At 40.0% G+C, this 14186-nt stretch overlaps 1 protein-coding gene across 1 annotated transcript; it reads right to left on the minus strand.

The window, feature by feature from the left end:
* Positions 1–5810: 5810 nt before the first annotated feature.
* Positions 5811–13958, minus strand: LOC143024774 (uncharacterized). Its single transcript, XM_076183927.1, has 2 exons — positions 13467–13958; positions 5811–8225 (listed from the first exon to the last, which is right to left on the minus strand). Exon 2 carries the CDS (start codon positions 8163–8165, stop codon positions 7536–7538), a length of 630 nt encoding a protein of 209 aa, XP_076040042.1. The 5' UTR covers positions 8166–8225; positions 13467–13958; the 3' UTR covers positions 5811–7535.
* Positions 13959–14186: the final 228 nt, after the last annotated feature.

The raw sequence follows: 14186 nt of genomic DNA on the forward strand, positions 1-14186 counted from the left end.
CACTAAAATTAAATGAAAATAAGCAACATTTCAATATTTGGTAAAATTATACAATCATTTTAGATTTGCATGGTTTGTGGCAACATTAATTTCACAAATATAAATAATATGTATGAGCACATACAATGGTTTGTTTAATCATATTGATTCTTATGTTACAAAAATAATAACTTAAGGGGAATTACAGTAGTGGCGTGTTCCCTCACCATAAACCACCTAACTTTAACCCTTAACCCTAACCAAAATATATATATTTTTAATTAAACAAGCACCCGGCGCTGCTCGCTTCGCTCACGGGGTGCTTCGCGCCCCAGGGCTCCGCCCTCATTGTTTTAATGTATGATTTGTTCGGCTTGGTGTAGATAATAAAAGAGAAGAACCCATACAGTTTATTTTTTATTTTTTATTCAGTACCGGTAATAACAACATCTTTGGACGCTTTAGGTCGTTTACGTGGTGGAGTCCTAACTTCGTCTTCCGAATCATCATTGTCGTCATCGTCACTCCATCTCTTTACCGCCTTCACGATGAAGTCCTTCATTCCTTCTTCATTTCTTCTTTAATTTTTTCTAATACTTCCTCTAAATCCTAATATTCAATTTTATGGTATTCGCCAATAGACTCACACATACATACATACACACACACAAACACACACACATGCACAATATATATATATATATATATATATATATATATATATACATATATACATGCACGCACACACACACATATATAAAGGTATGTATATATATATATATATATCTATATATATATATATATATATTTATATATAAATATAAATATATATATATGTCATGACACCCAATATTGAACATATCTGTGTTGCGTGTACAGATAGAAATTGATATACTTTGTTAGTTTCTTCGATCACTACTTTTGGGGCTTGGGGCCAGAAGAATTTCCCTCACTTGAGGGTCCGTTGTTAGCTGGCGGGTTTCTCGCCTGAGCCAATATCAATGGCCGATGCAACAACGTGAGGAGCCTTTAAAAGGCGCAGCAATCATATTGCTGTGACCCAGGCTCCAGCTGGTGGGGTTCTTCTCCGAATTCCTGCAGGGAAATTAATTTTGTCCTGCATGGAGTTTTCGGCTTAAGGACTTTTCGGTGAAACTGTCTTACCGACTCTTTTGTCGAGAAATGTTTGACTGTAGTATATAGAGCGGGGAATGTTTTGCTGTGTTCTGCCCTTAGCTGGCAAAGGTACCGTTTATAAGATTGTAGGTCGGCTTTTTGATTTTTTTTCTGACATGTCACCCATTTCCAAAAGTGGCGTTGTCGCTTCTTCTGCACGGCGTCGGGTTCCTCTGGCATTTCGTCGACCACCTAGTCGTATAATCGTCAAAAACTTCTGAGGACTTGCACCCTCGGAGGACTGGCAACCTCGGAGGACTTGCACCCTCGGAGGACTTGCACCCTCGGAGGACTTGCACCCTCGGAGGACTTGCACCCTCGGAGAACTTGCACCCTCGGAGGATTTGCACCCTGGGAGGACTTGCACCCTCGGAGGGCTTGCACCCTCGGAGAACTTGTACCCTCGGAGAATTTACAGCCTCGAAAGGCTTACTGCCTCGGAGAACTTACGACCTCGGAGGACTTACAGACCTTCCTCTCCAAGACATGTAACATTTTTAAAATGTGTCACCTTTGAAATGGTTTAATCTAATTTATTATTGGTAACGATGATCGTCCATGGCTCAACGATGATCGTCCACGGCTCAACGATGATCGTTCTTGACTCAACAATGTTCGTTCTTGACTCAACGATGATCGTCCATTGCTCAACGATGATCGTTCACGGCTCAACGATCATCATCCACGGCTCAACGATGATCGTCCATGGCTCAACGATGAACGTCCACGGCTCAACGATGATCGTCCACGGCTCAACGATGATCATTCTTGACTCAACGATGATCGTCCACGGCTCAACGATGATCGTCCACGGCTCAACGATGATCGTCCATTGCCTAACGATGATCGTCCACGGCTCAACGATGATCGTCCACGGCTCAACTATGATCGTCCACGGCTAAACGATGATAATTCTTGACTCAACAACGTCCATGGCTCAACGATGATCGTTCTTGACTCAACGATGATCGTCCATTGCTCATCGATGATCGTTCACGATTCAACGATCATCACCCACGGCTCAACGATGATCGTCCACGGCTCAACGATGATCGTCCACGGCTCAACGATGATCGTCCATGGCTCAACAATGATCGTCCACGGCTCAACGATGATCGTCCATAGCTCAACGATGATCGTTCTTGATTCAACGATGATAGTCTATGGCTCAACGATGATCGTCCATTGTTCAACTACGGCTCAACGATGATCATCCACGGCTCAACGATGATCGTCCACGGCCCAACGATGATCGTCCATGGTTCAACGATGATCGTCCATGGTTCAACGATGATCGTCCATGGCTCAACGATGATCATCCATGGCTCAACGATGATCGTCCATGGCTCAACGATGATCGTTCTTGACTCAACGATGATCGTCCATGGCTCAACTCAACGATGATCGTCCATGGCTTACTGGCTCTGGCTTGAGAAGCGTTACAAAATCACCACGTCAACACAGGGGCGCGAGGCGTTTTGCAAAACCACCCAAAAGTCAGAGAACCCATCCAATTAATTTTTTAGTAGTACTAAGATATAGATTTAAATACTCCCCCTCCCAGGTGTGCGCCACCCCCTCCCGAAGGTTGGGAAACCCTAGTTTGAAAATACATGCATACACAAACACAAATATCATGTGTACATATTCTTTTGAGTGCGTGTGTATGTGGATTGACAATAAATATCTACATTTTACATAAACATGCTTTCTTCTTACAAAAGCTATCCTGGTTTGTGGTAACATTAATTTCACAAATGTAAATAATATTTATGGATACATACAATGGTTTGTTTAATCATATTAATTCTTAAGTCACAAAAAATACTACGCGATTTAAGGGGATACTACATAAACCTCCTAAATTTAACCCTTAAGCCTGACCAAAATATTATTTTTTGGAAATTAAATATAGTTATCCAAGTACCTGGAGTGATAGGGTATCAGAATATATATGGTTATGGGGGTCTGTCTCTAAAACCCTAGGAGTTCGTGATCAAATAAATAAACAATCAGACAGAGGCTAATACTTTATTATAATATATATATATATATATATACTTATGATTTGGAGAAAATACAGACTACATAAAAAATTAGTTGTGATAGGTCCGAAAACTGAGATTTGGAAAGGTCACAAAAATAGGAAGTAGGGAATGAGTATCAAAGATAAGGGGAAAGGTCAGTCAGCCAATCAAGCAACAGTGACGCAACCAATGAGACGAAAGGTCAATGTGAGCTCATGACCTTGGCGGTAGGTATTATCTGAAAGTCTTGAAATTGTTTATTTAAACCAGGATCGTTGTTTGTTGCATTGGGTTTCAAGAAATGCCTTTCACGAGGTTCTTTACCTGTAATTCACCATGGTCTGATCACATGTTGGACTCGTGATAACAGCTATTTCCCTTCTCGGGTGAGAGCTCAGAACTCATGAGTGGCCCGATTTATGTGTAATGTTGACCTTACACACACAGCTTCTTGTTTGCAGTACAGTGATGCTGAATTTTTCAGTCCTGTGCCGGACTCGAACTCGGATATCTGAATTAGCATTCGAGAACGGTACCACTGCGTCAAGTATGATAGGTGGCGCTTATAGTGATTCTTGATTGGACCTGAGGATAGGAGCATGGTAAGCCTATTTGAAACGTGCGTGGTTGTTATTGTAATGTGGATGTGAGAAAAATCCTTAAAATGTTGGCAATTGAATTTATTCACTAGACGTTGGTATCGTAATCGGAAGCGTGGTGAGAGATTCGGTATCTGGTCGCTTCGTTACATGGCCAGTTCGCTAGCAACCATTTCGATACAGTTCGGTCGTTTCGTTTCGCTACACTGTTTTTTCGCATTTGAGATCCAAATATGGTAAAAAAAAAATACGATGTGTGCAGGGTCATAGAGTAACTTTATAGGCGACAGAAGAATGAAGCGAAACGACCGAATAATGTAGCAAAACGCCCTGTAACGATTTATCCTTCACTCACTTCGTTGAAGGTTCGAATCACGCACTCCTTTCTGATTCGCAGCAGGGACTATTAGTTACCTGTCCTAGCTGTCCAAACGCATCGGGCAGAGGTGACGACTTTAGTCACAGGCTGGTGTAAGATTCTCACCACGATACATGGGTGATGCTATTTTCACTTCGAAATTAATGATATGGTTTAACGTCACAAACTCCTCCCTTCAGTAGGCTTGGACGGTGCCCCTTACAGAGGAATTTTGCAGCGTGGAATTTTGAACCATGCCCTAGGTTCAATTTCGCCGGTGGCAGGATTCGAACCACCATCCCCTCACGCAACGACGCCCTAACCCGCTCAGCCAGCGACCTCCCCTTCGAAATAAATACTTCTATATTAAAAATATTTTATAATTTTCGTTCGTTTTATACGCCGAAGACACGTGAGGCAGGTGAATGGTGAGGAGCCGAGTTCCTTCGGCCGAAGCTGTCACCTTTGCTCTATGCGCTAGGACCGTTAGACAGGTGACGGTCACTGCAGGAAGTCGGTGATGAATGCGGGATTCGAACTCACAAGTAAGTGAATGTGAAGTAAGCACACTTCCGATTATGCCGCCGGCGTCGACACCGTATCCTAGTTTGAAGATATCACTTCTTGATGTGTGTCTAGTCGCTATGGCAACAGAGTGGTATGAATATCCATTGTCAACATATATATATATACACACACACATTGATCTAAAATTTTGACATGACGTGAGATCCATTAGAAATAAAATTTCTTCATCCTGTGACGATACAACCGGGGGCGTTTTAATGGGGGAAATATATTAGTTCATAACAAACTAAATACATTATTAAAAATATGCACATAGAAAATAAGACAAAAAAAAGCAAGTAATTTTTAGGGCCTCCTAAATCATTAGTTTTCTTATGCTTTTTAGCCATATCACCAATGAGACTTGCAAGTGCTGTTTGTGAGTTAGAGGAGCAATATTTCCATAACTAAATCAACGAGTCCTTTCTTAAAAATTCCTGCTGTCGTAGTTATCTGAACTGAAAAATCTTGTTAGGTGGCTTGTGCTTCTGAAAATGTTCTTTCCACTGATGCACAAGTACTAAAGTTTGAGTCAATTTTTCTTGGTAGTTCTTTCTCTTTTTCACTGACAAATTTTGAGATTGTTGGGTGGAAGCGACGTCTTATTAAATTCAAGATGTAGCATTTGAAACGGTACCACTAAAACCACTTTATTAACTTCATATTTTCTTCAGGGATGGAATAGGTGGGAATGATTTTATGCCTTTTCCTTTTTTGGCTACCTCCCTTGTAAGGGGAAAAAAGCCTTGGTATATGTATGTATATTTTTTCAACACCATATAGTCTTGAACTATGCATTGGCAAATATAATGTTCTCTGTGCTTATGCTAAAACATTAAAATATATTCAAAATACTCTTCTTGGCCTTATTGTATGGGTATATCAAATATGAGAAACAGGAATTGGAGCTAATTTTGACCGACCCCGACTCCACGGCCTTGGTTAAAAATGTGCATTTATAAATCCAACCGATATCTTTCCACTGTATCTTGACTTTAATGGCAGCAAGAACAATATAAAAATTACAGCATTATAATGTCGTATCTAATGTATACCTTAACTTTGTTTGCATGCAAATTAAATCTATGCCATTCTTTCACTCAGAACACATCTACTGTATACATGGTGCGTATACATTTTGAATAAAGAAAAGGAACAGGTGGAGGTTATTATTTTTTTAATAGTCGATATACTTCGTACACAGTCAGTAGCAAGACAATAGCCAACTTCCAACCGAATTAATACAATACCTACATCTGGACACAGTCTTTCCAGAACCTCGACACCCTAGTGCAGACGCCCTCAGACCCTGCATAGGTCTTCAAGAGGAAGTGTCGAACGTGGTCGAACTAGATCAACTATGAGGTTCTGGCCAGGAAAGCAAGCTGGAATGTGATTGGGCGTATATGGATCACGTGACTTCACACGTTCCAACGGACGACGCATTTATAACCAACTGCCTAAGAAATCAGAAAAAGTTGCAATGTGCAGTAGAATTATATAATATGTGTGTGTGTATATATATATATAATATTTATAGCTGGGTTACAAACCAGTACTGACATGTGCAATCAAATAGTTTTACATTTCACTGACCACCAACATTTCTGACCCACAAGTCCGACTCAACGGAATAATAAGAAATTGCACCAATTAACGTTTTAAAACAAATAAATAAATATGAGACCAACATAATAGTAACAAAATTGTTTGTTTTTTTTATAAATATCTTAACGCAATACAAACTATAGGTGCTCTGCTGAATATCAGCAAGAATTCTTAAAATACTAAACACGGCTGAAGAAGGGCTGCCAGACAGCAACAATGATAAACGCGCACACGTGACCACAGAAAACGGTAACTATTAGTCTCCGGCCGTGATCCAAAACTTAATGCAGTCCTCATTTTATCTTTTATGTTAAGAACTTGCTGTTGCTTACATTAGACAAATATATATGCAAGTAAAGACGTAACACTGTTAACATTTCTATTAGACATGCAATACAGACATTTAGTGACATGCATCAATCAAGGCATTAAGTAATATATAAAATATTTACAAGGAACACAACAGCTACTTATTAATGCATGTTTCGACCAAAACTTTGGTGGTATGAGTAAAACACAGCTCCAGATAAATACATCAAAAGAACAAATCAAGAGGGCTCGTCTTCCATGATAAATCCAGTGTTGTGCCACAAACAGTTCTAACTTGTTCTGATGGAGACATCTGAGTGGAAAAGGTGGTAAGGAAACACAGGTTGAACCAGGAACACTTATGTAATCTAACGTTTCGTCTTCGAAACGTTTGATTACAATAGTGTTCCTGGTTCAACCTGTTTCCTTACCGCCTTTTCCACTTCAAACAACAAATGTTCTCGGCAACGGCTATATTGATTACTTCCATTACACAAAAATTAATACACATGTTTTGTATACAATAGGTAAATATGCTTGCATTTACCAGGATCACAATTTTGACTAGTATCGGTTAGTATCATATTTAAGAGATTCTCCCGAATCCACGCCAAGTTCGTCTTCAAACTTTGCAAAACAAGACTGGATTATTCTTAGCATCTTCTAAACATATTCATAAATTCCTGGTGTGGTCCATTAAGAAAGGGCGACATTGCTATACAATTCTGGTTTCTGTTAATTTTACCAGATGTCTTCCTTTGATTTTCTATACTACAACCACTACTATATATATATAAAAATGCACTTATGAGTGTTCAAGGTTACTTATTTTCTACCCGTGCTGCTGTGGATTACACCCACTCCCAAAATAGATTTGTACAATTTTCAAACACTGTACATGTCATGCTCTTTCTAAGTGTTAGGTGCAAGCGTCTCGCACGAGGCCACACTTTTGGTGACTCTCAGATTGCAAAATGAGCGTTGTATCTGCCTAAAAGAATATCTCCTTTGCCTTTCCTGCGGGCCGCTGGTGCCCTCAGAAGCTCTTCGCTGCCTTGAGGGTAGAGCACGGAGATGTGCAGCCCGGTACACATTTTTCAGATCCTCAGTCCAAGGCCTACAGCCAGTATAACGACACATCTCGGTCGCCCGGTCACCAGAAAACCACGAGGAAGAGCATGCATCGACTTGGTCCACAGGTCCACTTGTGTGCTGGGCTGAAACCGATGTCTGCCCAAGTTCTTTTTTGATACGCTTGATCTCCTCGTCGTATTCCTCTCCAAAGGAACGACAAACACTGTAGTACCCACCTATGGTCTGCACGTCTGCAGATGGACTATGTCTTGGCTGAACGACGGTGACTCGCATACCAGGCTCGTTTGCAAGTTTCTTTGGAGCTACAGATGGCCCCCCTTCGGAAGATTTCTTGCTGCTTCTCGCCCAAGGAGACCACGAAGACTTGTGAGACCGTGATTTGTTCTTCAGCTTCCCAGACCTGCTGTTCTCCCTCTGGTATCTGGGGCTTTTGTCCTTCCCCGCCATGACTCAAACGCAGTTCCTTTCTTCTTGCGGTCTTTGGAACTAATACTTTCGAAGTGTCATCTGAAAGAGATAACTCATATTAACTCAGTGTTCATGATAAGGACTTGGTGAAATTAAAAAACAGCAACCTTCAAGTAAGAAATATAGGCACCTAATTCTAGGACAAAATCTATGATTAAAACGTCACAAAAGCGAAGGGTTTATAGAAAAAAAAAAGAGAAAAGTAGCTCTCGGAACTAAAGACAAACTCCACGAAAGAAAAAGAAGAAAAAGTATTCCGTTAGTTCGTTAGCTCGTTAGTTCGTCCACATTTGGAATATGCTGTTTCCGTATGGTCACCGAATCTCATTAAAGACATTGACAGACTGGAAAAAGTACAACGGCGAGCCACAAAACTGATTCCAAATATCAAAAATAAATCATACGAAAATCGACTAAAACATATGAATCTGTTTTCCCTAAAAAAGCGTAGACTCAGAGGTGACTTGATACAGGCCTTTAAAATTCTAAAGGGAATTGACAACATCAAAAGTGACCAAATTTTTACATTGAATGAGAATCAGACAAGAAACAATGGTCTCAAACTGTCTGGAAATAGATTCAATTTGGAAGTAGGTACAAACAACTTTGCCAACCGTGTAGTTAATGAATGGAATAAACTTCCTGCACAGGTAGTGCAATGTACAGTAGTTCAGTTCGAAGCTTTAATAATCATTTAGATAAATACCTAAGTAAGATGCTGTAATGATTATAATTTATCTTATATTATTTGTTTTTGTTTTGTTATCATTTGTCTGTCTGATTTTCATTTATCATTAGTTATATGTCTATTATTATTTACTATTTACCTGTTTGTTTATTATTTAACTATACCTATGCATTTATTTATGTATTTTATTTGTTATTTACATTATCATAGTTTTTATTTATTATTAATATGATTTTTTTTCGCATCCGACCTAGATAAGGATCAAAAGGTCTCCTGTCGGCATGCTCCGCCTTTGTAATCCTTTGAGTCGTCTTACAGTCACTGTACTCTGCACTTGCAAAATATTTCTAAGCTGACTGAGAAAGGCAGATATGTTATGCGCACGAGGAAATAAATATGCCTACTGAGATCCTGAGGGAGGATGGAGAGTGTTACATGCAACCACTACAAATGGCGCTGGAAGCTGGAGCTTCTCTGACGTCATGCAACCGACATCTGTCGGGAAGGCGTTATGTACCCCGGCCGGTGCATACCTATCCTACACTCATCTAGGTGATCGAGATTTTTCTCATATATTGCACATATAATTATAAATCACACTTCCACATACACACCAAAAATATAATCCATTCTTTCATGATACACATAATACAAATAATTGTTGAACAAAACAAATCCATTATTATCTAGACATAGCAATGAAACCCAAACACATAATTTCTAAAAAGAGATGAACTTGCATATTTATATGTTAGTTTTCTCCATTTCCCCCCAAAACTTTCCAAACTTGTGGTGATTTACCCGTTCTGGGACTCCTCGAGTATTTAAAACGGCCGGAAATCCTTCTGATGGAACAGCAGCAGGCCGGAATGGTCGTGACGTAATATTTTCGTGCTTTCTTAGAATGCCTCACGTCAATCCTTATCATACAACTATTTTTTTCCTTCCTCGATTCATTACAGTCGCCTGACTCACCAACCAATACAAATGAATGCAAAAACATCACATTTAAACAGATTAATAGAGATAATCAGTAACACTGCCTATGCATATTCCCTAAGGTATCTAAACATACTAAATTCACACTCATTACTACGGTGTGTGTTTTTCTTACGAATAGAATTATATACCTGGCGCCAACCAGAATCAATATGCACGCCATTCCCGAATGTAGAACAACAAAGCTGAAACAATCACTAGTTCTTGCATTGCCCAACACCAAGGAACTCCAACAGGTTTTTGGTCAACTCGGGACCTCACAGGAAACGACAAACTATAGTCAACAGGATTACTTGTTAGTTAAAACACATCAACCATTAATAAATGGCTATTGTTTGAGCGACTACCAAAACTGCAAAATAGGAACAAGACATTGATGCGGCAGGCACAACACTGGCGCGCGCACGCATATTACAAACTCTGGACGAAAGAGGTAACATGTTTGTAGTGTTTAGGTCATTATGACATGTATATAAAACAGACAAGATTTTATGCTTTGGAGAGAGAGGGTATTACGAGACCATGGGAACAGATTGAAGACCAGATTATTGTATGGATACACAAACTCCTGTAATAAGCTAGAGGATAAGCCAAGCTAACACCACCAGCGAACTCAATTAAAAGATATAACAACTGTGAAAAAAAATAATAAAAAGTATTCCACGAGCGTAACTTTAAGTTGATAATCAGTGACATAACAGGGCCGCATATAGGATATCCAACTTTACAACTTGTTGCACATTCAAGAGTAATGTCAACATCTTTTTATTGTACAATTTGGCAATTTGGGAGAGTATGATGACATCAAAGTCGACGCGCACTCGTCCGATTCTTTATTGCCGAAGACTTGCACACATATTTGTATTCTATTTCGAAGACGCATTAAGCACTGAAAATGGGTAATCATTTAGCTCCACTCAAACCAAGAATGTCTATATCATCACCCTACAAAAGTGATTAAAATAACATATTCACTGCCTTGACGAGAGATTGGATCCCTCACGCCATAAGCACAGATTCGAACGCAACTCAACGAACGTAGTAGAGCATTCTTATCCGCTGCACCAGTTATGCTTCTTTTCCATGCGTGATACTGATAATAACGTCGAACGAGTAACGGCTTTTCAGGGCCCAAACGAAATACTACATCATTCAAATATAAACCTAATTGAAAACTAGTATCAATGAGATCAGATGCCTCCAGGCTCTTGTTCTGTAGTTACTATAAACCTAATTTCTCCAATACCAGGAGTAGAACTGGGGAAAGTACTTTTTGAGCGAACTTTATCGATCACCTATCACTTGTACTGTGCAGCATAGGAAAATACGAATCCAGTCTTTACTGTAAGAGTCTAGACTCTTCCTGTCAAGTTCATAAAAGCAACATGGTAAACAGCTCTGGTTTGAATTATGTACATCCCAAAGATGACGTAATCGCTAGACAAGTAATCCCAACGTGTTGCTCTCGAGCACAACTGATAACTGGGCAGTGATTTACCAGTCTTGGATCGCGTGTTGGACTCATGATTAACAGCTTACCCTTGTGGTGAATGAGAGTTCATATATATGCCCGATCTATGGGTAATGCTGTAACCTTACACCCACCTCCTTACTCCTTGCCCACAAGAGTTGGAGTGCCGGCTCGCAGTGCAGTGATGCTAAACTAATTTCAGCCCTGGCCGGGAACCGAACTCGGATCGCTGGATTAGAGGTTATGAACGGTACCAGTGCTCTCACCATCGGTAGAGAGAGAGAGAGAGAGAGAGAGAGAGAGAGAGAGAGAGAGAGAGAGAGAGAGAGAGAGAGAGAGAGAGAGAGAGAGAGAGAGAGAGAGAGAGAGAGAGAGAATGAATGATGGAGAGCGAGGGGGAGAGAATTAGAGTGAGGCAGGAGAGAGAGGGGAGATGCATGCATATTCATACAAATTGCTGCATTTCTTCGACAAGCACTGGGTGCAGCTATCGAGAATTTCCAAAGTAAAAATAAAATACGTTGAAACCTTTATGAACAGAGAGGACCAATTAGAACTCCAGATAAATAAAGAGGGTTTTTAAAGAACCCAATCACGAGAAGCAGTTAAGAGACCTTGCCGGAGGGAATGTTTCTAACAAGCACATTGAAGGAGATTTTATTTATGCATCCATGAAAGGAATGTATGGAACTTAAAGGAAGTATCGTTGGAAAGGAATTTATGGAACTTGAAGAAAGAATGTACTGGGGAAATTTATGGGGCTAGAAAGAAGAATCTAGTGGAACGATTATAGATCTAGAAGAAAATCTATTGGAATGGAATTTATGGAACTAGAAGGAAGGATCTACAGAATACATCCAATCTAAACTTTTCTGTCTGCTGGCAGATGTTGTTACTGTAAGGGCAGATAATTTGAACCAATAATAGGTTCCTGAAACACCAATAAAGTGTGACATTGTCAACACTAAATTATTAAAAATGAACACTCACTTACGGTCAGTGAGCAGAAGGTATTCCAACGAATGACCAGAGTCGTCTGGTCACTGAAAAAAAGGCCTAAGGTCACCCTTTCGTAGAGAACACACGAGACCTTTGCTCTCTGGAGGGGTGTTCCCTTTTGAGATAAAACATCACTCTGCAGCAACCAGGATAAAATTACAAGTTGTCAACATCTCTTAGAGAGTTAACCTAGATTAGTTCAACCTTGGTGAATAAAACCACCCGGCGGAAGCTAAAATAAAACTATAAAATTGCCAAACATGACGCAATCCTACTAGCTTCCAGGTCATTCACCTTTTCGCCAACATAATAGGAATGAATGTAAAGTTGGTAAAATTCCTGAATCGCACTACCAGACACTTCAAGGAATATAACCTAACCTAACCGTTCCATAGAAAAATATATCTTCCAAATACAAAAAAAAAAAAAAAAAAGGCGAAAATGTGTTTGAGTGATACTGGAATAGAACTGTAAAGTTTCATGCACTCAATATTTTCAGGGACTACAGTGGCCTCCTACGGACCAGAGTTATGCAACATTCTTGGATGTTGATCACTTTCAAAACTCTCCATCTCGACTCGCCTCTGAAACCACCTGACGTAATATGTCCAAAACGATAACAAAGATGGCTATCACAAAAACTACTAAGGGTGTATCACAAAGATGAATAAAATAGTCGAGACTATTACCTTAACACTTCCAACCTCCCTGCAAAGAAAACGGGGTGTCACCGAGATGTACAAAATTGCGTGGCTGCATGTATTACCCGTATGCAGCTCTTCATCCTCTTTTCTAATGTATTTAACATAACTGTATATGAAGGACATGAGTATCTTGGAGACCAGCAGACCTGGTAACGCATAAAAAACATTCAATTTCTTGCAAGAATGAGATATGTGTTTACACACTAAGGTAAGTGAGAGAACATTGGAACACAGAACATCTTAATTGTGGGGATATGAAATTTGAATTAACATTCTCACTACAGTCAGAGCAGGTAATAAAATGAGAGATAGACTTGGGAGAAATTGTGTAACGAAATACAATAACGGGCAACCCAGCAACAATGGCGACGGCCTTCCTCCACCCCTTGGGGATTATCATTATACCAGGAACTATTTACCTGAAACTCTGGCACTCCTGAAGCAAATCCTCGTGCTTGTGGAAACGAGATCTGGTATCTGCGTCCTCTTGGTGCAAGAGGTCAATTAGCCCTTACTGTGGCCACTCACGATATGTACAGAAACACAACCGCATTCATCCAGCACCACAGCTCACCCAGACGTGTACGCGTCACAAAAGATACTTTCTTCTAGTCCAAGAGAATGGCATCATCTTCCTCGCGACATCTTTGAATTACTTATTGCAGATGTGTGATTACTGTTCTGTGGGAGGGACACACAAGACCATCTTTCTGCACTTTTAAGCCTATTGATTACAGTCTTCATCGTACATTGGTAGGTATCACAGCATACATGTGACGAAAATAGATACCTCTGGCTACTGTGAGTACACTTTTATTTGTATAAAATGGATGAGATTTTTCAAATACTGCCGTTAAGAGGAATTCTCTTTAGCTCAACGGACAAAAAATGTGCGCGTCTCTTCACTGTGCTGGACCGCAGTCAACTGACTGACTGTACGACGTGTGACTCAATGGCGTTCAGAAAGGGGAATTTCTCCGATGCTACAACACGTACCATTCCGTACTCTATCTTGTCCTCAGGGTTAATCAGTGATTAAAGTAGCTTCTATGGGGCCTTTCTCACTGGGTGAATTCCCGTGAAATTTTGTGAATTTGAATAGCAAGAAGAAAACTCATTCTCATTCTTCGAGAACATTT

This window comes from Oratosquilla oratoria, chromosome 4 (assembly GCF_046742065.1).
Source record: "Oratosquilla oratoria isolate Oo_2021 chromosome 4, ASM4674206v1, whole genome shotgun sequence".
Taxonomy (NCBI): domain Eukaryota; kingdom Metazoa; phylum Arthropoda; class Malacostraca; order Stomatopoda; family Squillidae; genus Oratosquilla; species Oratosquilla oratoria.

Excerpts from the sequence above, each read along its gene's own strand:
- LOC143024774 (XM_076183927.1), bottom strand. The coding sequence starts at position 8,165 with ATGGCGGGGAAGGACAAAAGCCCCAGATACCAGAGGGAGAACAGCAGG.